Source organism: Stegostoma tigrinum, chromosome 1 (assembly GCF_030684315.1).
Source record: "Stegostoma tigrinum isolate sSteTig4 chromosome 1, sSteTig4.hap1, whole genome shotgun sequence".
Classification (NCBI taxonomy): Eukaryota; Metazoa; Chordata; class Chondrichthyes; order Orectolobiformes; family Stegostomatidae; genus Stegostoma; species Stegostoma tigrinum.
The window spans coordinates 13,723,699-13,749,180 of record NC_081354.1 but is presented as its reverse complement, the minus strand read 5'-3'; the positions used below and the strand labels follow the sequence as shown (position 1 = coordinate 13,749,180).

General features: G+C 42.9%; 1 protein-coding gene across 3 annotated transcripts in view; it reads left to right on the top strand.

Moving 5' to 3' along the window:
- Nucleotides 1-25,482, top strand: part of fut10 (fucosyltransferase 10) — a 51,417-nt gene that overhangs the window by 6,272 nt on the left and 19,663 nt on the right. For all 3 annotated transcript variants that reach the window (XM_048538119.2, XM_048538137.2, XM_048538128.2), the window contains one exon: nt 8,660-8,939. In XM_048538119.2, coding sequence (XP_048394076.1) covers nt 8,660-8,939 — 280 coding nt within the window. The remainder of the gene's footprint in view (nt 1-8,659; nt 8,940-25,482) is intronic.

Below are 25,482 nucleotides of genomic sequence, written 5' to 3'. Positions count from 1 at the left end.
AGGGGAAATTTTGAAGCTTGTGAAGTCCACACTGATACCATTGGGCTGCAGGGTTCCCAAGCGGAATATGAGTTGCTGTTCCTGCAACCTTCGGGTGGCATCGTTGTGGCACTGCAGGAGGCCCACGATGGACATGTCGTCTGAGGAATGGGAGGGGGAGTTAAAATGGTTCGCGACTGGGAGGTGCAGTTTATTGCGAACCGAGCGGAGGTGTTCTGCAAAGCGGTCCCCAAGCCTCCGCTTGGTTTCCCCAATGTAGAGGAAGCCACACCGGGTACAGTAGATACAGTATACCACATTGGCAGATGTGCAGGTGAACATCTGCTTCATGTGGAAGGTCATCTTGGGGCCTGGGATGGGGGTGAGGGAGGAGGTTTGGGGGCAAGTGTAGTGCTTCCTGCGGTTGCAGGGAAAGATGTCGGGTGTGGTGGGGTTGGAGGGGAGTGTGGAGCGGAAAATGGAGTCACGGAGAGAGTGGTCTCTCCGGTAGGCAGACAAGGGTGGGGATGGAAAAATGTCTTGGGTGGTGGGGTCGGATTGTAGATGGCGGAAGTGTCGGAGGATGATAACGTTGTATCCGGAGGTTGGTGGGGTGGTATGTGACAACGAGGGGGATCCTCTTGGAGCAGTTGTGCCGGGGGCGGGGTGTGAGGGATGTATTGTGGGAAATGCGGGAGACGCAGTTAAAGGTGTTCTCAACCACTGCGGGGGGGGGGAGAGTTGCGGTCCTTGAAGAATGTGGACATCTGGGATGTGCGGGAGTGGAATGCCTCATCCTGGAAGCAGATGCGGTGGAGGTGGAGGAATTGGGAATAGGGGATGGAATTTTTGCAGGAGGGTGGGTGGGAGGAGGTGTATTCTAGGTAGCTGTGGGAGTTGGTGGGCTTGAAATGGACATCAGTTTCTAGCTGGTTACCTGAGATGGAGACCGAGAGGTCCAGGAAGGTGACGGACATGTTGGAGATGGCCCAGGTGAACTTGAGATTGGGGAGGAAGGTGTTGGTGAAGTGGATGAACTGTTCGAGCTCCTCTGGGGAGCAGACAGCGCCGATACAGTCATCGATGTAACGGAGGAAGAGGTGGGGTTTGGGGCCTGTGCAGGTGCGGAACAGGGACTGTTCCACATAACCTACAAAGAGGCAGGCATAGCTTGGGCCCATGTGGGTACCCATCGCCACCCCCTTTGTAGGAAGTGGGAGGAATCGAAAGAGAAGTTGTTGAGAGTGAGGATGAGTTCGGCTAGGCAGTTGAGGGTGTCGGTGGAGCGGAATTGGTCAGGCCTGCGGGACAGGAAGAAGTGGAGGGCCTTGAGGCCATCTGCATGCGGAATACAGGTGTATAGGGACTGGATGTCCATGGTGAAAATGAGGTGTTGGGGGCCAGGGAATTGGAAGTCCTGGAGGAGGTGGAGCATGTGGGTGGTGTCACGGACATAGGTGGGGAGTTCCTGGACCAAAGGGGAGAAAATGGAGTCCAGATAGGTGGAGATGAGTTCGGTGGGGCAGGAACAGGCTGAGACAATGGGTCGACCAGGGCGGGCAGGTTTGTGGATTTTGGGAAGGAGATAGAAATGGGCCGTGTGGGGTTGGGGAACAATGAGGTTGGAGGCTGTGGGTGGGAGGTCCCCTGAGGTGATGAGGTCATGGATGGTGTTGGAGATGATGGTTTGGTGCTCGGGGGTGGGGTCATGATCAAGGGGGCAGTAGGAGGAGGTGTCACCTTCAGAAGATCCAGTTTATTTTATAACTTGTGTGGGGTGTTAAAACCAGGGGTAGCTTCAAGTGAAATGAGACAGCGAAGGATAGATGGATCAGGATGTGCAGATAGAATGGGCTCCTTATTTTGATATCCTGTGTTCTTTCCTTATACTCCGTAGAGTACACGTGTTCATTTTCTGACTTTGGTAACATCTACCTGATTACTTTGCATTCAAGTGATTTATCGAAACCCTAGTGACAGAACTGCTACATACAGAGTTTATTAAGGAAGCTATCTATTTAAAATGAAATGTCTAGCTGTTTAGGAACATAGACTTCTCTGTTGTGGTGATCCTTTTCTTTATAGTCGGCATCAGTTTCTTTAATGTGGAAATGTTGGATGGAAGGATCAACTGTGGTTTAACCTGGAGTTTGAATTTAATGATGCATAGCAGTGTGTGAAGGCAGTCTTGTGTTGACAATAACTGTACAGTGATTTATAAATGTGAACTTGCTTTATCTGCAGAAAAAAAAGTTGCACTTGCCTTGAAGCAGCTGTAGAGTGTAGGAAATGGTGACTTGGTGCAGTTTGTTTTTCCCTTGGCTTGTGTATTTGGTGCAATAGGATTAGTTGCATTGAGGCTTACTATCATTGGCTGCATTAAAAACGGCTTGCTTTCCATCTCCAGGAGAGCTCTTTAACCTTTTGTTGGATTTTATCTCCATTGCTGGTCATGATGCTGAGAATCATATGAAATGTATATTACGTTTGTAAGTTATATAAAAAATAATAGGGGCTAAATAGTTAAATTAAGATTCACATTTCTTCTTCCTCAGTTGGGGGGAAACCTTTGTATCTTTTCTATCTCTCAAATTGCCAAACAAGTCAGAAGCCTGGAACTATTCGTAATCTGAAATGAACACTTCTTTTTCTTGTAAGCATTTGTCAAGCTACCACAACCGCCCAAAGAGGATCCCCCTTGTTCTCACACACCACCCTACCAACCTCCAGATACAACGCATCATCCTCCGACACTTCCGCCATCTACAATCCATCCCCACCCTTGTCTGCTTTCTGCAGCGACCACTCTCTCCGTGACTCCCTTCTATGCTCCACACTGCCCTCCAACCCCACCACACCCGGCACCTTCCCCTGCAACCGCAGGAAATGCTACACTTGTCCCCATACCTCCACCCTCACCCCTATCCCAGGCCCCAAGATGACTTTCCATATTAGGCAGAGGCTCACCTGCACATCTGCCAATGTGGTATACTGTATCCACTGTACCCGGTGTGGCTACCTCTACATTGGGGAAACCAAGCAGAGCTTGGGGACCGCTTTGCAGAACACCTCCGCTCGGTTTGCAATAAACAACTGCACCTCCCAGTCGCAAATCATTTCCACTTCCACTCCCCCTCCCATTCTTTAGATGACATGTCCATCATGGACCTCCTGCAGTGCCACAATGATGCCACCCGAAGGTTGCAGGAACAGCAGATCATATTCCGCTTGGGAACCCTGCAGCCCAATGGTATCAATGTGGACTTCACCAGCTTCAAAATCTCCCCTTCCCCCACCGCATCCCAAAACCAGCCCAGTTCGTCCCCTCCCCCCACTGCACCACACAACCAGCCCAGCTCTTTCTCTCCACCCACTGCATCCCAAAACCAGTCCAACCTGTCTCTGTCCCCCTAACCTGTTCTTCCTCTCACCCATCCCTTCCTCCCACCCCAAGCCGCACCTCCATCCCCTACCTACTAACCTCATCCCACCTCCTTGACCTGTCCATCTTCCCTGGACTGACCTATCCCCTCCCTACCTCCCCAACTATACTCTCCTCTCCACCTATCTTCTTTTCTCTCCATCTTCAGTCCGCCTCCCTCTCTCTCCCTATTTATTCCAGAACCTTCACCCCATCCCCCTCTCTGATGAAGGGTCTAGGCCCGAAACGTCAGCTTTAGTGTTCCTGAGATGCTGCTGGGCCTGCTGTGTTCATCCAGCCTCACATTTTATTATCTATGAATAACTTGGTGTTTCTTTGCGTACGTTAATGCATGATTGCTTTATCTTGATGTACCATCCTCTTGTTATCAATAAACCATATCTAATTCTTGCCTGAACTTCAATTCCCCACTCTATCACCTGCAGCCTGTCCTTTACCAACTTGCTCACCCATTTTCTCTGACCTCACTGACATTAGCTCAGATCCTTATAGTCTCCTTTAGACTGTAACTGTACAGCCTTGGGCCTTAGTGAGTCCATGGAGCACTGTATAGTTTGGTCTTTTTATCTGGGGAGAAAAAGATGCAATTGCATCAGCAGCCATGTAGAGAAAGTTTGTTTGATTCATTCCTGGCTGAAAAACATATCTTCTAAAGAAAGCTTAAACAGGTTTGGCCTACATTTCATTGAATACGTACAGTGTGGCTACTAGGCCCATTGAGTCCACACTAACCTTCCGAACAGCGTCCCACCCAGACCTACCCTGGCCCTGCATTTCCCATGGCTAATCCCCCTAGACTGCAAATGATGGGTAATTTAGCATAGCCAATCCACCTAACCTGTACATCTTTGGAAACCAGGGCATCTGAAGGAACCCCACACAAGCATAGAGAGGACGTGCAAATTCCACACAGACAGTCGCATGAGGGTGGAATCAAAGCCAGGTCCCTGGCGCTGTGAGGCAGCAGTGCTAACCGTGCCACCCGCTTGTCAGTGTTTAGAGGCGTGGGAAGTGGTCTATGAAACATGGAAGATCCTGAGGCTACTTAACAGGATGGATACCAGGTGGATGTGGGAGTGACTAGAACTAGCAATACTGTTTTAGAATAAGAGATCTCCCTTTAGAGATGGAAATAAGAGTCTTATTCATCTCTCTAAAGATCATAAGCATACAGAATTTTCTTCCCCAGAAAGCCCTGGAGGCAGGGTTATTAAAGGCTGAGCTTGATAGTTTGATAGACAAGAGAGGTAAGCGCCAAATGCTGAGACCACAACTGTATCTGCTGTAATATTATTGAATGGTAGAGAAGGTTCAAGGCTTCTTCCTGCATCTCACTCCAATATCCCAAAAAACTAATTTTGTGTTTGAATATTTCAACGGTATGCCCCTCTCTGTGTATGGATCCTTCCCCAGTCACACAATCTGATTCGTGAAACCATGAGTTTTTGTTTTACTCTGGCTGTTTTCTACTTATCCCTGTTCCCAACCTTTTCTCTCGCTTTGGCTCAGAGATAATGGGAATTGCAGATGCTGGGGAATCCGAGATAACAAAGTGTGGAGCTGGATGAACACAGCAGGCCAAGCAGCATCTCAGGAGCACAACAGCTGACATTTCGGGCCTAGACCCTTCATCGGAAATGGGGGATGGGGAGAGGGTTCTGGAATAAATAGGGAGACAGGGGAAGGTGGATAGAGGCCTCCCCCTCTCTCCCTATTTATTTCATTGCCCTTTCTCCCTCCACCATTTCTGATGAAGGGTCTAGGCCTGAAACAGCTTTTGTGCTCCTTCGATGTTCCTTGGCCTGCTGTGTTCATCCAGCCCCGCACTTTTTTTTAATCCCACTTTGGCTGTTGTTTTCTTGCTTCAAGACTGAGCCTGCCACTTCTTGTCAGCTCCCTCTCCCACCCTCATTTGCCAGACCTTGTCCACAGCGCCTGTGTCTCTGTGAATACCTTAGGACCATTGTCCCCTGATTCAAAAGATTAGAATTTGAATTTTCCAGGTGTTGTCACAGCGGATTTATTAACAGATACAAAACTTTTAGACATTATGCTGATCCAGTGTTGTGCCCTTCCAGTGCTGAAGTTCTTATTGAGCAATGATTTGAAGCTTTTAATACCTTTTTATTGCATGAGGAGCCATGAGTTATAATATACAAGCAAAAGTCTTGATTGGAACAATCATGCTGAACATGCATTCCAGTAATTGGGAATAAAACTCCCAATGCACATTCTGCTTAAGGTCTCAAATACAGTCTCTGCTCAGGGCCGTGAGAATATGTTTTTTGATAGTGTCTTAATGCCCTTTGAAGCAATGAATATAGTTACTGTACAAGCGTTTTTTTAAAATGCTTTCTGGAGCACAAAGTTATGTCTTTGACGAGTCTATACTTGGGGATGATTTGTTAAACTTTGGTTTTCTCATTATAACTTGCTGATTCATGAGACTCCTTGTATGATGGGGTTTTGGTGAAAACTATTAAAACACAGTTTGTGAAGGGATTACTGTTGGTTCTGCTATAATCCATGTTTCTTCAAATTGGCCTTAATGCGACTGAAGAATTTAGACTGCCATTTGTAGAACATGAACTCTCCTTATCTATCTTTGCTATAACGTGATTCTGACCCATCAGTTTAAATGGCGCAGCTGTTGCACAGTTTTCTGTAACTCGGTCACACAAGAACAGAACTATCGTGTTATATCAGAACCAACTTGTATTTCTGCTGATGACTTGTAACGAGCCAAATTGTCTCAATAATTAAACTTGTTGCTTTGATACTGTGAAGAAATTTTGGATTTTACCTTGAAGTATCTTGTTGAATGTTTAATGAATTCAAATGCTAAACAGCTGAAGCATTAAGAATTATCTTCCATTGCTTTGAACTTCTTTTGTTGTTGAAATTCTGAATTGTTTCCAGTTGAAGATTGAATATAATAAAGTATTGAACTTGGAAATGCAGTGAGGGCGAGGTTGTTACATCCTTTAAGTGGTGTGTGTTGTATCTTCATCTTTGGAGTGATTCCCTTTAAACAACTCCAATTACAAATGAGCCAAGTACCTAGAAATTATCATTATAGACGACAGCTGTCTGCATTGTAGCACTTGAAGCATCGAGTGTGTTTGCAGAGTCCTCCTTACAGCATATATTAGTTTAGCTGTAAATAAACTCACCAGAGATCTTCAAGTAAACTGAATCTATCATTTGTGTTACATTTAGATAACACACTGATATTATTACAGAGTGAGCATGAGTTGAAGAAAATACACAAGTATACAGTTTATTGCAACTTTTTTGAAATCAGTAAAATTGGTTAGAATATAACTTCTCCTGGATGTGGAAGGTTAGTACTTTAAATATGATTCCATGTTCATGGATTGCCTGTTTGGTGTGTGTCCCAGTATTCCATTATCAGTCCTTTCTCTTTGGGATGGATGATTTTCTACAGCCCTCTGTTGACTGTGGGGCCTGGAAAAAGCCTTATCTCTGAATTCTTTGACTGTGTAAGAGGGAGAAGTAATTGCTTTGAGAGCGTTAAGTGCACAGATGGGGAGACATATGGGTATGTCGGCAGAGCCTGAATGTCAAACAGATGAACAGACCGATGAGTGAGATGTTATGCCTTAATGAAGAACTGCAATATTAGTTGTAAATATCCAAATTTTCTTGTAGCTAAGATTTTGCTAAATGGCTTAACATGATTTGTTGCCAAGACAAATGATTGATGCAAAATATCATGGATGGTATGAATTTAATAGCAAACAGTGAATAAAATTTTGGCAGGTTGGATATGCTTCATTGCAGTAAAGTACGGTGAAAAATAAATTTGGTTTCTGTCTGCTGTCATTCAAAAGCAACATTGCATTAGCCAGTTGAGATAAGAAAGTAAGCATCTGTTCATTAGTAAACGAAAGTATATATGAATATGAATGTCTGCTGTTAAGAATGCATGTGTTTAGAATGAGCTTTGAATTAGTGACTATATTTCTTACTCTTGAATTGATAGATAACAGCTTCAAGCCCCACATCGTGTATTCCATGTAGACAGGAGATCAGAACTGAGGCCTGTGTGTACTGGGTTAAATTCCAATGGGATACCTTTGCAGGAGCAGTGACGCCTTAATCTCTCTTCTCCGAGTTATCATTGTATTTGTCAGCTGTGTTGAAAGCCTATCTATGTAAAAGGGAAAAGGAGACATTGGCTTATTTCTGTGACAATGTGATCTGCAGGAGGCAAATGCAGTTCTTCCACTGCATCACTGCTTAACTTGGAAGAGGAAAAAGACGAATGCTTGTGGGGCTCACTGTTAGACTTTTTTTTAATACTGCTTAATGTACCTTGGGGCATTTAGTTATATTAAAGGTGCTGTATAAAATATATTGTTTAGCTGCAGGCAAAAATGTTGGTTAGAAACTTGTTAGAGTTGTTTATTCACTCAGTGTCCAGGGAAGGTACTCGTCAGACACACTCTTTCGACCGCAACCCAGCGATGTACGGCTACATATCTGTTTGGGACCTGCACAATTTTGAACCAGCAACAGGGAAGGGTAGCGATATATTTCCAAATGTGAGTGGTAGATGCTTGAAGGGGAAATTGCAGGTGGTGGTGTTCCCATATGTCTGCTGTCTTCGCTTTTCTAGGTGGTTCAGCTCGTGGGCTTAGAAGGCGCCGATGGAGGATCCTTGAGTTTTTTTCTTTATTCATTAATGGGATGAGGGTGTCGCATTGCCAGGCAGCATTTATTGGCCATACCTAATTGCCCAGAGGGCTGTTGAGAGTCAGCCACATTGCTGTGGGTCTGGAGTCACATGTAGGACAGACCAGGTAAGGATGGCAGTTCCCTTCCTTTAAGGACTGAATCACATGGGTTTTTCCCACTGTTTGCAGTACATCCTGTAGTTGGTACACACTGCTGCTGCATCTTAATGATGGAACAAGCAAGTGCTTCATGGACAGGCCACTTTGTCCTGGATTGGATCAAGTTTCTTCAGTGTTGTTAGAGCTAGACCTATTCAGGCAAGTGGAGACTGACTTCCATGTTGTGGCTGCTCGACAGAGTATGTCTATGTTTTAGGTAACTGTTCCTGCTGGGTCTAATTTGTCTTGTTGTATTTTAGTACTTTGAACTGTTTGCTGGCAAAGAGAGTGAGGTTTAAAAATGAAATACTATTGCATGCAATTTAAGACTGTTGTAGCAGTTCCAAGCTTGGCTTGACTTGAATGTTCCTGTTTGCAGGTGGTGGTTGAACTAGGCCAATTTGAAAAGAAAGCAGTCAAAAGTGAGAACAAACACAGAGATGGACTGGAGGTTTGGAATCACATGAAGGAAACAAACGGTTTATTGAACATCGCACAGAAGTATTCAGACGTGGGCATCCAACATCCCATTATTGTCTGGTGGTCTCCATTGACTGGTGAATTGGGTCGAATAGGTCAGTGTGGAGCAGATACCTGTTACTTTACCATAAATAAGACTTACCAAGATCATCAGATGACAAGAGCATTCCTCTTTTATGGTGAGTTTTCATTCAGTTCCTGGTCGGCCTTGAGAACTTGAGGTATGTGCATATAAACCGTACAAGGACGGAGATGTGTGGTAAAGGATATTGGAGCTGAGTACCAAAATTAATAAATATTAACAGTTCAGCATATCATGACAAGCTGGCTGATAAAGAATTGTCAAGCTAGCTTCTCACTTAGATCGACAGCTTTGTAGATTACGGCAGCTCAAATATATGCTTGAGAACATTTCAAATGTTACCAGATTTCTCCCGTTCTTTCAGGAAATGCATTCTAGATCACAACATCCCTCTGGGGGAAATAATTAACTTTCTTGAAACACTACTAATGCTCTTTCACTTCAAAAAACAATTATGCCCATTCCCTCCCCCCACACTTATCCAAAGTAAATGGGGCCTCCTCCTCATCCATAACCATGTCCCCTCATAATTTTATTTATACCAATCTTTCCCACATCCTCTTCTAGTTTGAAGAAAACCAAACGGTTTAGCCAATCATTCCTCATGGCTAAAGTTCTACAGTTGTGGTAGTAGACTTTACTAATCTTAACGTGCAATCGTAATCTTTCCGGCATTCACTTAGGCTAAATGTGAAAAATAGATAGGGAATAGATTTGGCACTTGTTATCTAGAAGTGAATTGAAAAAGGAATCAGGCCGAATATATCAGGCGCGGCCCGTCTATTGCCACCTTCTGTATATTCCCAGCGAAGCTTAATGTCACCGTGTCATCGTGCAAATCTTTCAAGGGCTGAACAAGCTTTGGAGCGGTTTTGAAAGTAAAAGCAAGGGAATGTTGTTGAATTTGTGGAAAACATTAGCTAGAGGTGGGGAATTTTAAAGGCTTTATTGAGCACCATTACTGGAAGGAAATTGGAAACACGGCAATGATAAGGTAAGGATTCAGTCGGATGATAACGAGAATGGGAGTTTCGAATTATGAAGAAAAGTTTTAGACAATTGGGATTCTTGCCCAACCCCCTCCCCCTGGGAGCGGAAGTTTAAAAGGAAATCCAATAGACATTCCAAGTGGTAGATAGCATCCCTCTGGAATATTTTACAATATTAGTGGTCAACGAGAAATATAAGCTGTTGTTAACAAGTGTAAGATTACTAACACTAATTGGTAAATGGAGCTTGAAACTCTGACTATCGTGAAAAGATTGGAAAGGGAGCTTGAACATTTTTTGAGGAAGGTTATTAAAATATACAGTGCTTTATGGTTACTTTTAAGTCGTAGTTTGATTGAATTTTTAACTCCATTCACCTGCCTCGGCTCCATATCGTTTAATACCTTTGGCGAGGAAAAACTGTTATCAATCTTGCTGAATTATGGAACAAGTACAAGAGCCTCACTGAACTGAATTAGCTTTGTCACGTACTCATTACTTGTATTCAAGATTACGAGTCACCTCTTACAGCACCATTTCAGGTACAAAGAAATCTAGGTACAGAATCTTGGTTCAAAGCAGGAAAACAAAGGAAATAAAGTTTTTGAAAGTTAACATTACAGTCCTCCTTACTAGAAAATGGAAAGACAAAGAAACACAGTTAACAGTTCAACACAGCAGTCTATAAGCACCTTGCATGGGCTCGACCTACCCTGCTTCGGGTTCGACCCCACCCTTGCTGCTTTGCAGCATATTCCTGCTACCACTGGCCACCCCAGGCTTCCGCCAACCCCCCATCGTGCTGGCTTCCACGGGCTGCTGCTCCCTCCCACCTCCGTCGGTCGCTCCAGGCTGCCAGCACTCCCCGCCCCACCCGGCCCCAATCCCCTCCCTGCCGGCGCCCCAGGTTGACTGAACCACCTCTTGCATACACCTGCCCCTGTAGATTTTTTGCCTTAGAAATCTGGATGATCAGGTTGGTGAGGGGGTTGGATAGTTTTCGGAGGGGCGGTATTGACCTGATGGGCCAAATGGTCTCTTTCTGCAATCTTATGATTCTATGATTCAGATGAACCTCCAAGTCTCTTTGGATATCTACAATATTTAACTTCATTGATATTCCCGACTGAGATACTTTTAGAAGAAATTTCCGAACAATCCTTGAGGAGCGATGTCAAGATTCCTGTTAATGAGTGAGGAAACGATGGCAGGTACCAGTATATAAGGATGTAATAACTGAGCATTTAGAAATGCATAATGAAATTAAGCAGCATAAACATGATTTCATAAAGGGGAAATCATGCCCCTCAAATTTGTGAGTGTTATTTGAGAAAGTAACAAGCTGGATAGATAAGGGGGAACAAATAGAGCATATAATTTGGATTTCCAAAAGGTGTTTAAAAAGGTAAGACATAATTAGATACTTACTAAGATCCTATTGTGATGGGGTGATATTGCATGGATAGAGGATTTTCTAACTGAGAACAGTTAGTTTGGGAAAAAGGGAGCATTTTCCGGCTGTAAACCTGTAAGTAGTGGAGTGCCACAGGGATCAATACTAGACCACAATTATTTACAATATATAATAATGACTTGGTGGAGGGAAGTGAATGTACTATTCCTGTGTTTGCAGATGAAGCTAATATAGATGGGATGGTGAGTAGTGAGGATGACATGAGGAATCTACAGAATGATACAGACAGATTGGATGAGTGGGCAAAGCTTGGCAGATGGAAAATAATGTGGCAAAATGTGAGGCTATGTACTTGGTCAGGATGAATGGAGAGCTGAATATTGTTTAAATTGTAAGATACGGCAGAAAGCTGCAGCACAGAGGATGTAGGTGTCTTTGTGAGTCAATCACAAAAAGCCAGCATTGAAATTTAGCAAATAATCGGGAAGGTGAATGCATCATTGGCCTTTATTTCAAGGCAAGGGAGTATGAAAGTTGGGAGATCTTGCTAAAACTGTACACGTTTTACTTGTGAATCCATACCTTGGAATACAGTGAAAAATTTTGTTCCCGTTTTCTGAGGAAAAAATATATTGCAATTGGAGACAGTCCAGAGGAGTTTCATTAGGTTGATCCTGGACATGGAGGGATTTTCTTATGAGGAGAGGTTGATTTAGATATAGTCTGTTTCCAATGAAATTTAAAGGAATGAGAGGAAATCTTCTTGAGATATACAAGATTCTTGGGTTTGGTGGAGTAGATGCAGAGAGGTTGTTTCCCCCTTTGTGGGACAGTCCAGGGCCTGATGGCATAATCTCAGAGTAAGGTATCAGTAACCCATTTAGGACAGAAATGAATAGGAATTATTTTTCTGAGGGTAGTAAAACTGGAATTCTTTGCAGCAGAGGATGGTAGTGGCTGGATGGTTAAGCATATTCAAGGCTGAGATAGACAAATTTTTAATCCGTAATGAAATCAAGGGTTATGGAGCTAAAGCAGGCAAGTGGAGTTGAGGATTATCACATCAGTCATAATCTCATGGAATGGTGAAGCAGAGACAGTGGGCTGAAGGGTAACGTCAGTTTTCATGTCTTATGGTTTTTATGTTTTATGCTCATAAAGTTCCTCTGTAACCTCTCCAGTGCAATTATATTCTTTCTGTCAAACTTTGACCAGAACTCTGCACAATACTCAAGTTGTCACTTAACAATTTATACAGTTCTACTATAACTTCCTTGCTTTTATATTCTGTACCTCCATGAATAAAAGTGGCATTCCATATGCTTTCTAAACCACCTTATTAATCTGCCGTCCTACCCTCAGGGACCTTTGGACATTTTCTCTAAGGTCCCCCTCTTCCTTCACAGCTCTCCTGTTCTCTTAATTATTGAGTCTACCTTCCCTTTGTATGATCTTCCCATGACATCATCGCATACTGGCCAGGTTCACTTCTATATGTTACCTATCTGCCTACGTGTCCCCGGTCCATTCATACCTTCCTGCACTCTGTAGGTATTCTCCTCACTAACAAGTATGTAGCCAAATTTTGTGCTGTCTGAAACTGGGACAGCACAGTGGCTCCGTGGTTAGCACTGCTGCCTGGCAGTGCCAGGACCCAGGTTCAGTTCCAGCCTTGGATGACTGCCTATGTGCTGCTTGCACATTCTCCTCTTGTCTGCGTGGGTTTCCTCCCACAGTTCAAACATGTGCAGGTTGGATGGATTGGCCAAGCTAAATTGCCCAGAGCAGCCAGGGATGAGCAGGCTAGGTGGGTTAGCCTTGGGGAATGCAGAGTTATTGGGTTGGACAGTGGTCCTGGGTGGGATGCTCTTTGGACGGTTGGTGTGGACTCAGTGGGCTGAATAGCCTGCTTCTACGGTGTAGGGATTCTGTGATTCTAACTGCTGATCATGCCACTTACAGCAATGTCCTAATTGTTATATTGTATCACAACATGCAAGGGACCTCATACTGAGCGCTGCAAAGCTGCTGGAAACAGCCTTCCAGGTACAAAAGCATCTGTTAACAATTGCCCCTTGTTTCCTGCTGCTGTGTCAGTTTTGTAAGCTTGTTCAGTTTCCCTGGATCCGATGGGCTTTTTCTTAACCAGATTATGGAGCTCTGTCAAAGGCTGTACTCAAATCCGTAAGAGCACATCAACAGCATTCCCCTCGTCAACCCTCCTTTCTCAAAAGAAAATTCAATCATTCTCATCAAGCGCAATCTTTCCTTAACATTTTCATTCTAACCAAAGGCAGTGCGGAGCCTTAATACAAGTATAATTTGTCACCGTTTTGCTATGCAGTACAGGATATGGAATTCCATTTGATTCCTGCTTTCTACAGTTTATACCAGAAACTATCCTTTCATTTGGCATTTGTCTTGGTAGGAGTGGGGGTGGGGGAGGGAAAGTCCACCTCTCTCGCATTCCTTCTAATCTTCATCACTTGGCTTCCAAGTGTTTGAGACTACTGACAAGGTGGCAAGTGAAAAGTCAGATATCTATGACCCAAACAGTGTAGCACGTAGCAAAGCAAGGAGAGCGCAAATGCTACTGTTTAGATCACAGATGTCTGTAATGCAGAACAGTAAAATATGACAGGCAGGATTCAAGGAGAAGTGTTTGGGTGTCTGCTCATAATCTTCATAAATCTTGATGTGGAGGTGCTGATGTTGGACTGGACAAAGTCAAAAGTTGCACGACACCAGGTTCTAGTCGAACAGGTTTATTTGAAATCATGAGCATTTGGTGCAATGTCAACCCGGTGTCATGTGACTTTTGACTTTATACATCTTGGAAGTGCTCTTGAGCAGCATTACTGTTTCCAAGTTTACCATCCACTCTATTGAGTGAAAGATGGGTCATTCATAAGAGAGCCTACAAATTACTACTAATATTGTGTGGAGGCTGATACCTCTACCGTGATATTTCAGGTGATCATATGCATTCTTTATGTCTTGGCTTGCTCACTGTGCTATCGGCTCACCCAACTGGAAGGCAATGAGGGAAAGTGTCCCAACCAGTCCTCAGACCCTGGCAAAAGAAGGGAAAAACTAGGGGTTTCTGCTATAGAAATCACCGCTTTAGCAACACTAATTCTCAGGGTGAGTGTGATTTTGGAAAGGCTGAATTCATTGCTCATGCCCAGTTGTTACAAGCAGATGATACAGATAGACCTTTCCCCTGAATTGCTGCAGACCACATGATGGTGCTCGTACTGCTGCCAGTTGAGGTTTGCTGGATCTGATCCTTGGAGAGGTTGGCACTCTGTTCGCATCAGGCTGATGTCATGCCTTTGAGTGAATGGGGAAGATTATGGTGTTCTGCACATTCTTGTTCTCAGAGCCCTACAGCACAGGGACAGGCCTTTTGGCCCAAACTGGTTCATGCCGACCAAAATGTCCGTCCACGCTAATTCGACTTCCCTGCACTTAGCCCATATGCTTCTCAACCTTTCCTATCCATGTATTTGTCCAAATGCCTTTTACATATTGTTAATGTACCCACCTCAACCACTTCTGGCTGCTCATTCCTTATGCGTGCCACCTTCTGTGTTTTAAAAAAAAAGTTGCCCAGTCCTTGACCTTCTCTGTTTCAGAGATTGCTGCTGCTTTTGGAGTTGAGATTGAGATGCTGCAGGTGATACAGTTATATCTATAATGTGGTTATGGGGTTGATAGTCTACTGCTGAGCTGACCCAACTGTTCTGCTCTGTACCTGGTAGTTTTGAGCTGTTTGAGAGTTGTTGCAAATTTTCTCCCATTCCATCATTTTCCTGATTTTGTAGTTTACTGATAGGTGACTGTCTCTCACTGTTGATAGGCAGGGATCACAGAATTCCTACAGTGTGGAAGCAAGCCATTCAGCCCATCAAGTCTACACTGATCCTCCAAAGAGCATTCCACCCAGACCCACTACCTACTTTATGTCTGAAACCCTGCATTCCCCATGGCTAATCCACCTAGCCTGCACATCCCTGGATGCTGGGCAATTTAGCATGGCCAATCAACCTAACCTGCACATTTTTTGGACTGTGGGAGGAAACCCACGCAGACACGGAGAATGTGCAAACTCCTCATGGACGGTTGCCTGAGGCTGGAATCGAACCCAAGCCCCTGGTGGTGTGAGAGATAATGGGAACTGCAGATGCTGGAGATTCCAAGATAATAAAATGTGAGGCTGGATGAACACAGCAGGCCAAGCAGCATCTCAGGAGCACAAAAGCTGACGTTTCGGGCCTAGACCCTTCATCAGAGAGCCCCTGGTGGTGTGAGGCAGCTTTGCTAACCATTGTGCCACCGTGCCTTGGAGGTAATATTCAGAGTGACTTTCTCATCAATTTGCAACTGTAACCCCTTTTGGCATCATGTATTGACAAGAAGGGCAACACTTATCCTGATGTTGACTAGTCAGCAGACCTTTATTTAGGGATCATGGCTCTTGGTAAACTCTAGGAGTATGTAGTTTCCAGCGGTCTCAAGGTATCGAGGAGGTCAATCATAAGCTGTCCCTTTCAAATGTTCTGACTGTGGATTTTATATGATGGTTATATTTTATATACTGTCTTTTAATTGAAGGTAGAATGAAACCGAGGAGAGGAGCATGTTATCTCACACGTAGTTTGCTTGGAGATAAAGCCGTGTGATCAGGCCTGGGGAATCAAGTCCAACCACATTAGAATTAGTAATTCACTAATTACAGCACTATCTCAGGTACAAAGGTACCTAGGAACAGATTTTTTTTAGGGGGACAAAAGATAAGAAAAGCAAAGAAATAAAAAGTGCGGAATAATAGTCACTCCAACCCAGTCCACACCGGCACCTAGCCCCTAGTCTGTACCAAGCGTCGAAAGTCAGGTGCAAACTTTAACAGCTGGATATAAAGGCAAAGGCAACTACTCTTGCTACTTGCAGTCTGACGGATTCTCAGAGCCAGTCAGACCAAGAGAACTGGGGAGAAAAGATCCACAGTTGGTGTCGGCAAATGCAAATAACTGCTTTTGGGGTAACTACTAACCAGTGCTGGTGAGGAATCTATCTCTCCGAAATTAAGGATTGTGAAGGGTTTAAGATCATGGCATCACCAGAGAGTACCTTAACAGGACGGCCATTCAATTTTGCTGTAAAGATTGAGTGAAGAGGATCTTGTTTGAAAGGACGCTGAAAACATACCCCTGGATAAAACTGAGAGAAAAGATCCTGTTAAGTGCCAGGAGCAACTTTAGACTTGAAACTCAACTACACAGGTAGCATGGTGGCTCAATGGTCAGCAATGCTGCCTCTCAGCACCAAGGACCCAGGCTCGATTCCACCCTTGGGCGACTATGCAAACTCCACACAGACGTTCTCCCTGTGTTCTGCGTGTGTTTCCGCCAGGTGCTCCGGTTTCTTCCCATATTCTAAAGACAGGCAGTCAGGTGGACTGGCCATGCTAAATTGCCCATAGTGTCTACGTAAATGCAGGCTAAATGGATTAGTCAGAGGAAGTGCAGGGTTACAGGGAATAGGGTAGGAGGGGGTGGGCCTGGGTTGGATGCTCTTTGGAGGGGCAGTATGAACTCGATGGGCCGATTGGCTTGCTTCCACACTGTAGGGATTCTGTATTGCCCCTTTTGCATACGTTTGGAATCACAATGTATAAATACAACTTGTGGTTGTTGGTTTGTTGCCAGAAAACACTATTTTCCCACTTTTTTTAAAGCTACCTGCTAATTGACATTGGTGTTGAATTTAATGCACTTGTTACAGTAAAAGTCATAAAACAAGCAATCTTGTGTGATACTCTGAGTTGGTCACTAGGAAAGTCACCACTTTTTAAAAAATTATTGGTCTCTATGGGGATCATGACATAAAGTGTTGCATGGAAAGCCTTTAAAGGTAAAGTACATTCAAATGAGGAGGCCATGAGCAACCAGAGGAATTTTGAGGGGTCTGAATGACAATTTGCATCTTGCCACTCCGTAAACAGTAGCTTTCCAAACTAATCAACATTTCCTTCCGTGCACTAGCATATTTATTTATTTGCATATATTACACAAGAATGTGTATGATGAGCGCACCCCTCAAGCCTGTTCTGCTATTTGGTAACATCATGGCTGAGTTGAATTTAGCATCAACTCCACCTTCTCACCAGTCACTGTAACTGTTTGACTCCCTTGTTGATGTAAAATCAGCTGAGGATATATTGAATGAGCCAGTCTCTACAACTCTCTGGGCAATAGGATTCCACAGATTAATGAGAGAGAGAGAATTTTTCCTTATTCTCCATCTTAAATAGGTCCATCCCAATTCTAGAAATTGTCACATGGGGAATCATTATCCCAGCACCTAAGATGTTTCAATAATATCACCTTTCCTTCTTCTAAATTCCAGTGGGTAATGGCCCAATCTGGAATCATAGAATCATAGCATCCCTAAAGTGTGGAAGCAGGCCATTTGGCCCATCGAGTCCACACCAACCCTCCAAAAAGCATCCCAACCAGACGTACCCCACTACCCTGTCCCTGTAACCCTACATTTCCCACAACTAATCCGTCTAACCTGCACCCAGAGGAATCCCACGCAGACATGGGGAGAATGTGCAAACTCCTCACAGTTCATTGGTGGAATTGAACCCACATCCCTGGCACTGTGAGGCAGCAGTGTTAACCATTGAGCCAGCGTCCTGCCAATCTGTTCAACCTTTCCTCAGAATTACTTGTTGATCAACCTGTTTAAGCAATTCTCAGTGACCTCAGTGCAGGTAGGACTTGAACCCGAATCTTCCAGCCCATGAGTAGGGAGAATACCACTGCACCACAAGATGGTTCAACCTTTCCACACAAGACAAGTCCTTCATCCTAGTAACTGGTTGAGTGTACCTGCTTCCAATTTAGGACTCAGCTGAGGAGAATTGCCTTCACCCAGAGAGTGGTGAGGCTGTGGAAGTCTGTGCCACAGGAACGGGTTGAGGCCAAACCATTGAATGTTTTCAAGAAAGGGTTAGATATAGTTCTTAGAGCTAACCAATTGATGTATTCTTGTGCAGCAAAGCCCCAAACTTATTCTACATAAACATTACTTAAAATTTTTCTCAACAAATGCTGATCCTGATCATGGCACTGACTATGTGAAAGAGGAAATGGCAACTATTTATTTGGGAATCTCCGGGAGCTCGCCACAGTCATGAAAAATTCAGCGTTTCATGCAGCCTCGAACCAGATACATCCCAGTTTGGCCATTTCAGAATGATCTCGCTGCAAAGGAATAAGTAGTTTTGATTAGAAATATCAATTTACAATGGACACTGAAGCCCAAAGGGATAAAAGAATATGGGCAGAGAGAGGGAACAGGGGTCTGACTTGGATGATCAGCACCGATCCTATTGAATGGCACAGCAGGCTCGAAGGGCCGAATGGCCTACTCCTGTACCTATTTTCTATGTTTCTAAGGTAAAACTATTCAATCTCCCTACAAGCTGATAATGGTCTTCAGTTGCATGAACATGGGCACCAGTTGCATTCTGTCAAGATCAATGTATTCATTAACAACCTGATGTTAGACCTAAAAGATTTCAACTAAACAACTTCTGGGTTCTTTTCTCAGAAGATGAAGCCATTTAAAGACTTGATTATCTGTTGCCTATTGATGGTTTTATCCTCAGTCTCTAGTTCCTGAACCAAAGCATAAAGGTAGTAGTTTGTAGAACATAAATGTATGGGTCTTTATTCCATGCTATTAAAAATGAATTGCTTTCCTGCTGTCGGCCTGCTCTTTTATTCTGTCTGAGGTAAGTGTTTTTGGTATGCAAGAATGCAGGACAAAGGATATAAACACTTCACCAGGGTAGAGGGCAACAGTGCAAATTTCCGGTTGCAATGAAGAGGAACAGGAACATAAATTTTGAGGTAAGCATTTCAACGAGTGGACCCCGTTACCCTCCAGCCCAAGAAATCTTTTTTGTTCTATTTTCCTAAGAAACAGATGTAGCTTTAGTCTTCCCTTTTAGAGGCTGTTTTTGCTTTGAGCTCGTCACATGTTCTGCTAATGAAATGTCCAAGGTACGATTCTACAAAGTCATATTCGCATTATGGCTAGAATTATTTGGAACTGAGTGATACAGTTCCTCCCTCCCTCTCTGAGAACTCCAGACAATCTCGGCAAATGGGGGACAACATTCCAACTTGGAATTCTGGCCTGCTATCCATCAGGATACTTGCCTGTGTTATGTACAGGTGTATCTTTTTTCCCCTTCCTACCCATCCATCAGTGTATGGGTCGTGGCAGCCCTTTGGACTATTGTGCTTTACAGGACTATCCCGTTTACAAGCAGAATGAAGCAAGTAAATGCACATGTATTGTATGGGTCAGGCTGCATGTGGACAGAGCAGAACAAATGTAACATTTCAGGTTGATGACCTCTCATTGGAACTGCCCTGATCTTATGTGAGAAGGGAACCACATAACGAAGGTGAGCACAGTAAAAGAGTCAAATAAATGCAATTCTGTTGGAGAACATTATATAAATTCTTTGGGATGGGCATTTCTGGAAGAGAAATAGCAGTGAATTGAACACACGTGCAGGAGTCTTATGACTGTGACAGGAGGAGTATATTGGGGCCAAATATCTCAATTCCACAAGCTGTATTGCAAGTATAATCTCCTTACTTTATCATAAAAATAATTAACATGGTTCTCTTTGTTACTGCTAGCGCAAAAGAGATTTACAGAGTCATAGAATCAAACGACACGAAAACAGATCCTTCAGTCCAACCAGTCTATGCCGAACATAACCTGAAACTAAACTGGTCCCACCTCCCTGCTCCTGGCCCATATCCCTCCAAACCTTTCCAATTCATGTACTTAGCTAAGGGTCTTTTAAACATTGTAACTGTCCTTGCATCCACCACTTCCTCTCATTAGGTTTCTTCAATAAACTCAAAAATCACTCTGCTCATTAAGAATAATAATATTCAACAGGTGGCAGAAGGACTATTAACTAAGATACTGTACAGACTGTAGCTCCATCCTGTTTAATCCGAGCCCACATTCATAGACACACACAGAGAGCAAGACAACGTTACTTTGCAGCATTTTGTGTGTTTGATAAAAAGGGGGGGGGGAAAAAATCACCTTTGTGGATCAAGAATCTAAACTAGAAGGGTAGAATAAACTGAGTTTCTCAGTCCGCTTGACCTCCTGTTGATGAGCTCAAATTACTGTTGGTCGCAAAACCTATGGAAGATCTTCGATCCGATAGAAAACATTACAAGTTCTGATAGCTTTAAGTTTCAGTCTTTGTTTCAAACCACTACATTGAGAGAAATAACTTTTTAAGCTGTTTGTTTTAAGAATTTATCTCCTACTGACAGAGAGAGCGAGAGAGACAGCAATGCTTTCCCACTTCCAGCTTGGGGATTGTTTTCCAACTGACCAACAATTGTTTCCTGGAAAACGGAGCAACTTCAGTTCTGTTGGAGGATGTTGCTGGACATCGTCCAGCACAGAGCCTCCTCTCAAGCAGTCATTGGCTACAAAGCAATATTATCTCTGGGAGAAAACCTTTTTAAAACAAAGTCTTGTTTTTTTTTGTAAACTGCAGACAATCCCCAGTTCTCTCTGACTTTTTGATTTTTGTGGTCCAGGAAGTCACATGATAACTCTGTTGCAACCCAAGAGTTGCACAAATCTTCCATTTTCCAATTCTCATAATCCATAAATATATGTATATTCTTCTAACTACCAGTTGCTGAATTTATGAAATAAAGAAAATTCTGGAAATACTCAGCGGCTGTGGAAGTAAAGAAACAGAGTTAATGTTTCAGGTTGCAGACCCCACTCCCCCCGACTCATGATGACATTGGCAATGACCACAGACAGTCCCTTGGGTACATTAATTCCGCCTGTGAATCTGCCCTGTCCCTCATTCTATTTACAAAGTGGAGACTGTAGAATTACCAACTAGGCTTCTATTACAAAAAGATGCCTATTACAAACCATTGAAAGATCGATCTAATTTATCAATATACTTATGCGCTCTTCATGTGCACATTTCCATCCTTATCACAAGAAATGATGGGCATGTGACTATCAGACCCTCGTGGCTCTGAAACCAAACTCAAAACTTTTTCATCCCAGTTTGGAAAAGCAAATTGTATCACTGTATAGCTGGGTGTATTTCACAATTCCATACACCCGTTATCGCGGATCACGCAAATCCCTAAGGCCATAAAGCCTCACAACCTGCCCAAATTGCAGTTAAATCATACATTGAACAAAGGACGTTACAAATTAAGTAAAATAGAAAAGTGGAACATGTGCAAAAATGTGGTACAATAAGCCCTTAAATGAAAAAGAAAAAAAAACTTACGTTGATGTATCACTTTTGATTTACACTGACATCCCGGAGTACTTTATGCAATTAGTTACGCATTTTCTGACGTGTCAGAGAATTGTAAAGACCCTTCGGTCCAACCTGTCCATGCTGACCAGATATGCTACATTAATCTAGCCCCATTTGCCAGCATTTGGCCCATATCCCTCTAAATCCCTTCTTATTGATATGCTCATCCAGATACCTTTTTAAATGTAATTGTATCAGCCTCCATGAATTCCACTGGCACGCACCACCTTCTGCATGAAACAGTTGTCTCTAATGGCTCTTTTCAATCTTTCCCCTCTCACCTTAAACCTATGTACTTTAGTTTTGGACTCCCCTGCCCTGGGGAAAAGACCTTGACTATTCTCCCTGCCCACGCCCCTCATAGTGTTATAAACCTCTATGAGGTCACCCTGAGCCTCTGATGCTCCAGGGAAAATAGCCCCATCCTTTCCCTGTAGTTCAAACCCTCCAACCCTGGCAATATTCTTGTAAATTGTTTCTGAATCCTTTCAAGTTTAACAACATCTTTCCTATAGCAAAGCGTAGGTAGTTTAGGAACATTTCCTCATTTTAAAAAAATATTTATTTTTTAAACTAACACACCTGGGCATGTGAAATTGAGATCCCTTTTTATTCAGTGTTATATTGAGTCCAGATGCCATTACAATGGAAATCTCTCAATTCATTCTGACAAATAAACATGCAGGATTTGCAAATGTAAAATTGAAACATATTGTTACCTTTCTGTCCCATCCATTGCAGATAGACAGAGATGCTGATGGGGATGCAGGCTTCGGCTATGCTATTTAGAATTAAGACAAGTGGCTGTTTTTGTCAAGGTTGTAATTAAAGCACAATGTGTAAACTTTTCTCAAAGTGTGTATCTTTCATTACAAGCCCTTATGTAATCATTAGTTAAAGTGTGTTTTTTTCCAAAAATTTTGTATTCACAACCTGTAAATTAAATGCCAGGGTTTAACTGATTCGTACTTATTATTAAGCTCAATTCATTTTAAAATGGACTGGTACTAAACTTAGAAGAGTAGAGAAGCATTGTGTTATGCTTTATCTTCCTGGCAATCATCTTCGGTTTAAGATTTGCAGGCATTGTTCTAGTTTTATCCTGTATATAATAGTGTTGGAAGGGGAGCTAGCTGCTTTGCTGAAGGGCAATAAACAGAGGACTGCTCAATGAGGCAGAATTTAATCTGAATGATGTTGCTGCTTCTTTTTACTTTACGCTGCAGCTACATTTCCATTAAACCGCAGTGCAAGCGCATTTTCTTTCTGTAACCCCCTGGAAATGACCTCAGGTGAAAATAGATAATTGAAGGCATTTAAAATACATCGTACTTCTATCTGATCGGGATCCAGGACAACAATGTTCAGGCAATTGTATAAGAACAGCAAACCTGAATCTATGAAATGTAAATCACTTTAATAAACACATGTTTTGTTCTAATTTTAATATCTAGGTTTTTAGCTAACCGAGTAATGAATTCCATGAGATGCTGCTTATGGGGTGAGACATTAAACTGAAGATTTCCTCAGTCCTCTTGAAAGATTGCAAATCTCTGTTTGGCCAATATGTACCTATCAACTAACGTCACAGAAAATATAAATTATCTGGTGATGATCTCATTGCTGCTTGAGATTTTGGTGTATGTAGCTTGGGGTATCTAGCATCACAACACTTTGTCAAGGACTTAAGACACTGTGAAGTGTGTTGGGATGTCTTCTAAGATGACGAGAAGAGCTGTTTAATTCTTTTTCCTTGTCTATTTCTCCAAACTAAAGATGTAATGGGCTTGCATGAGACAACATTGCTTGACATATGATTGCTAAACAGGGTTCTGCCTTCAGGATCAGCAGAAGCAAGCTGGAGGAAACTGTCGATTGTGTTTTGTTCCTTTGAGGAATAAAGTCAATGCGATTTGAAAATCATCCACCAGGTTTACCTGCTCAGGAGCTATCACGTTCTCGTGTGAACCCGTAATCTCGCCGTCGTCCACACACTAACATTCAACATTCAAAACTTGACGGCAGATTGAAAACTTTTGCCAAGATAAGGGTACCCAAGGGTAGAATGCACAAATCACTTCAAGTTCTTTTTAATATGATCTTGCTGTCATCAGGGAAAATGAGGTTATTGCCATAGCAACCTCTCAACTCACACACTCCTTAAAAAAATACGTCCAACTTGGTGACGCGGTAATATCACTACATTAGCATTTTAGAGCCCTAGACAAATGTTCTGGGGGCATGGGTTTGAATCCCACCGTGGCAGTCGGTGAAGTTTGAATTCAACAAAAATCTGTAATTTAAAAAAGGCAAATTTAATGGTGACTGTATAACCTGTCAATTGTCGTAAAAACCACCTGGTTCACTATTATCCATTTAGGGAAGAAATCTGCCATCCTTACCCTGACTTACTACTGCGGGTCTGGAGTCACAAGTTTGGTTGATTCTGAACTGCCCTCTGGGTAATTAAGAGTGGGCAATATGTGCTGAACTAGCCAGTGACGCCAACATCCTGTGTACAACAAATAAAAAGGGGAGCTTGATGCCATCTACAAACTGGCTTACAAATAGATTATTAGTTTGAGTTGTTTTGACCTGAAGTGACAAATCAAGAGCAGATCATTTTACACGTGAAAAATGTAGAAATCAATAGGGTGAATACAACAAAACCGTCTCCTGGTTAGAGCAATCAAAAACAAAGCAGCATAAACTTAAAATTAGAACTAGGCTCTTATGGAGGGAAATGAACAGTTGGACCATTTTTCTTCCCAAAACGCAGTAGATGTTGGGTCAATTGATGCTATCAGTACTGAGTTTGACAAATATTTGTCAGGTAAGGGAATACAAAGGTTCTAGATCAAGCGATACCGAGCTGAAGTGGGTAAAGTTGATTTATAGATCAACTGTGATTTAACTGAGAGCCATCGCCAACTAGAGGGGCTGAATGGCCTTATGCTGTTTTTAATGTAAGTGGTAAACAGCAAAAATCCTGACACGATCTCTATGGAACACGACTGATTGCTGACCGCCAAGACGATCTTGATCAATTGATCAATTGATTACTGCTTTCTGCTAGTGTGCTTTCACTCAGTTCTAAATCCACATTAACAGATTATCACCAATTCCACATGATTCTAACTGGTACGGAAACTTCTTTTAAGGACTCTTTATCAAAGCCTGTAGTCATTCAAAATGCTCTGCCATGAGTCCTAACTCATGCCAGTCTCGTTCACTATCATCTTTGTGCTTGCTAACTGACCTGTAATGACCCCTGATTAAGCAGCGTCTTGATTTTAAATTCTCATCCTTGTTTTTCAACCCTCATAGTTTCTCCCCTTCCTATCTCTGTCATCTGCTGTAGTCTACAACAAATTTACCAGTGTTCCACAAATTCCAGTATCTTGGACATCTCAGATTGCAAAATTAACCACATTTGGCTGGTGGTTCTGGTTTCAGCTTCCTGGGTCCTACACATTGAAATTCGTTCCCTTACATTCTTTCCCTCTCTACCTTTCTTTCCTCAATTAAAATGTTCCATGAAAGCGTTCTGACTGAACGAGCTTTTGGCCATCTGTCCCAAACGTCACCTTAATGTCAAATTCTGTGTTGTATTGCTGTCATGAAGTGGGATGAGCCATTTTGTTAGGTCAAAGGTGCTCTATAAATACAAGTCGTTTTAGTTTTCTGAACGTCCAGCTAGACTGTATCCGTTAGGCTCATGAGTTATCTGTTGCCCCAGTCCACTGTCTAAGTGACTTCAAGAGGTTCAGTGGAGGTTATAGGATAGACTTTTTTCTGGAGGTTAAGCTGAGTGGAC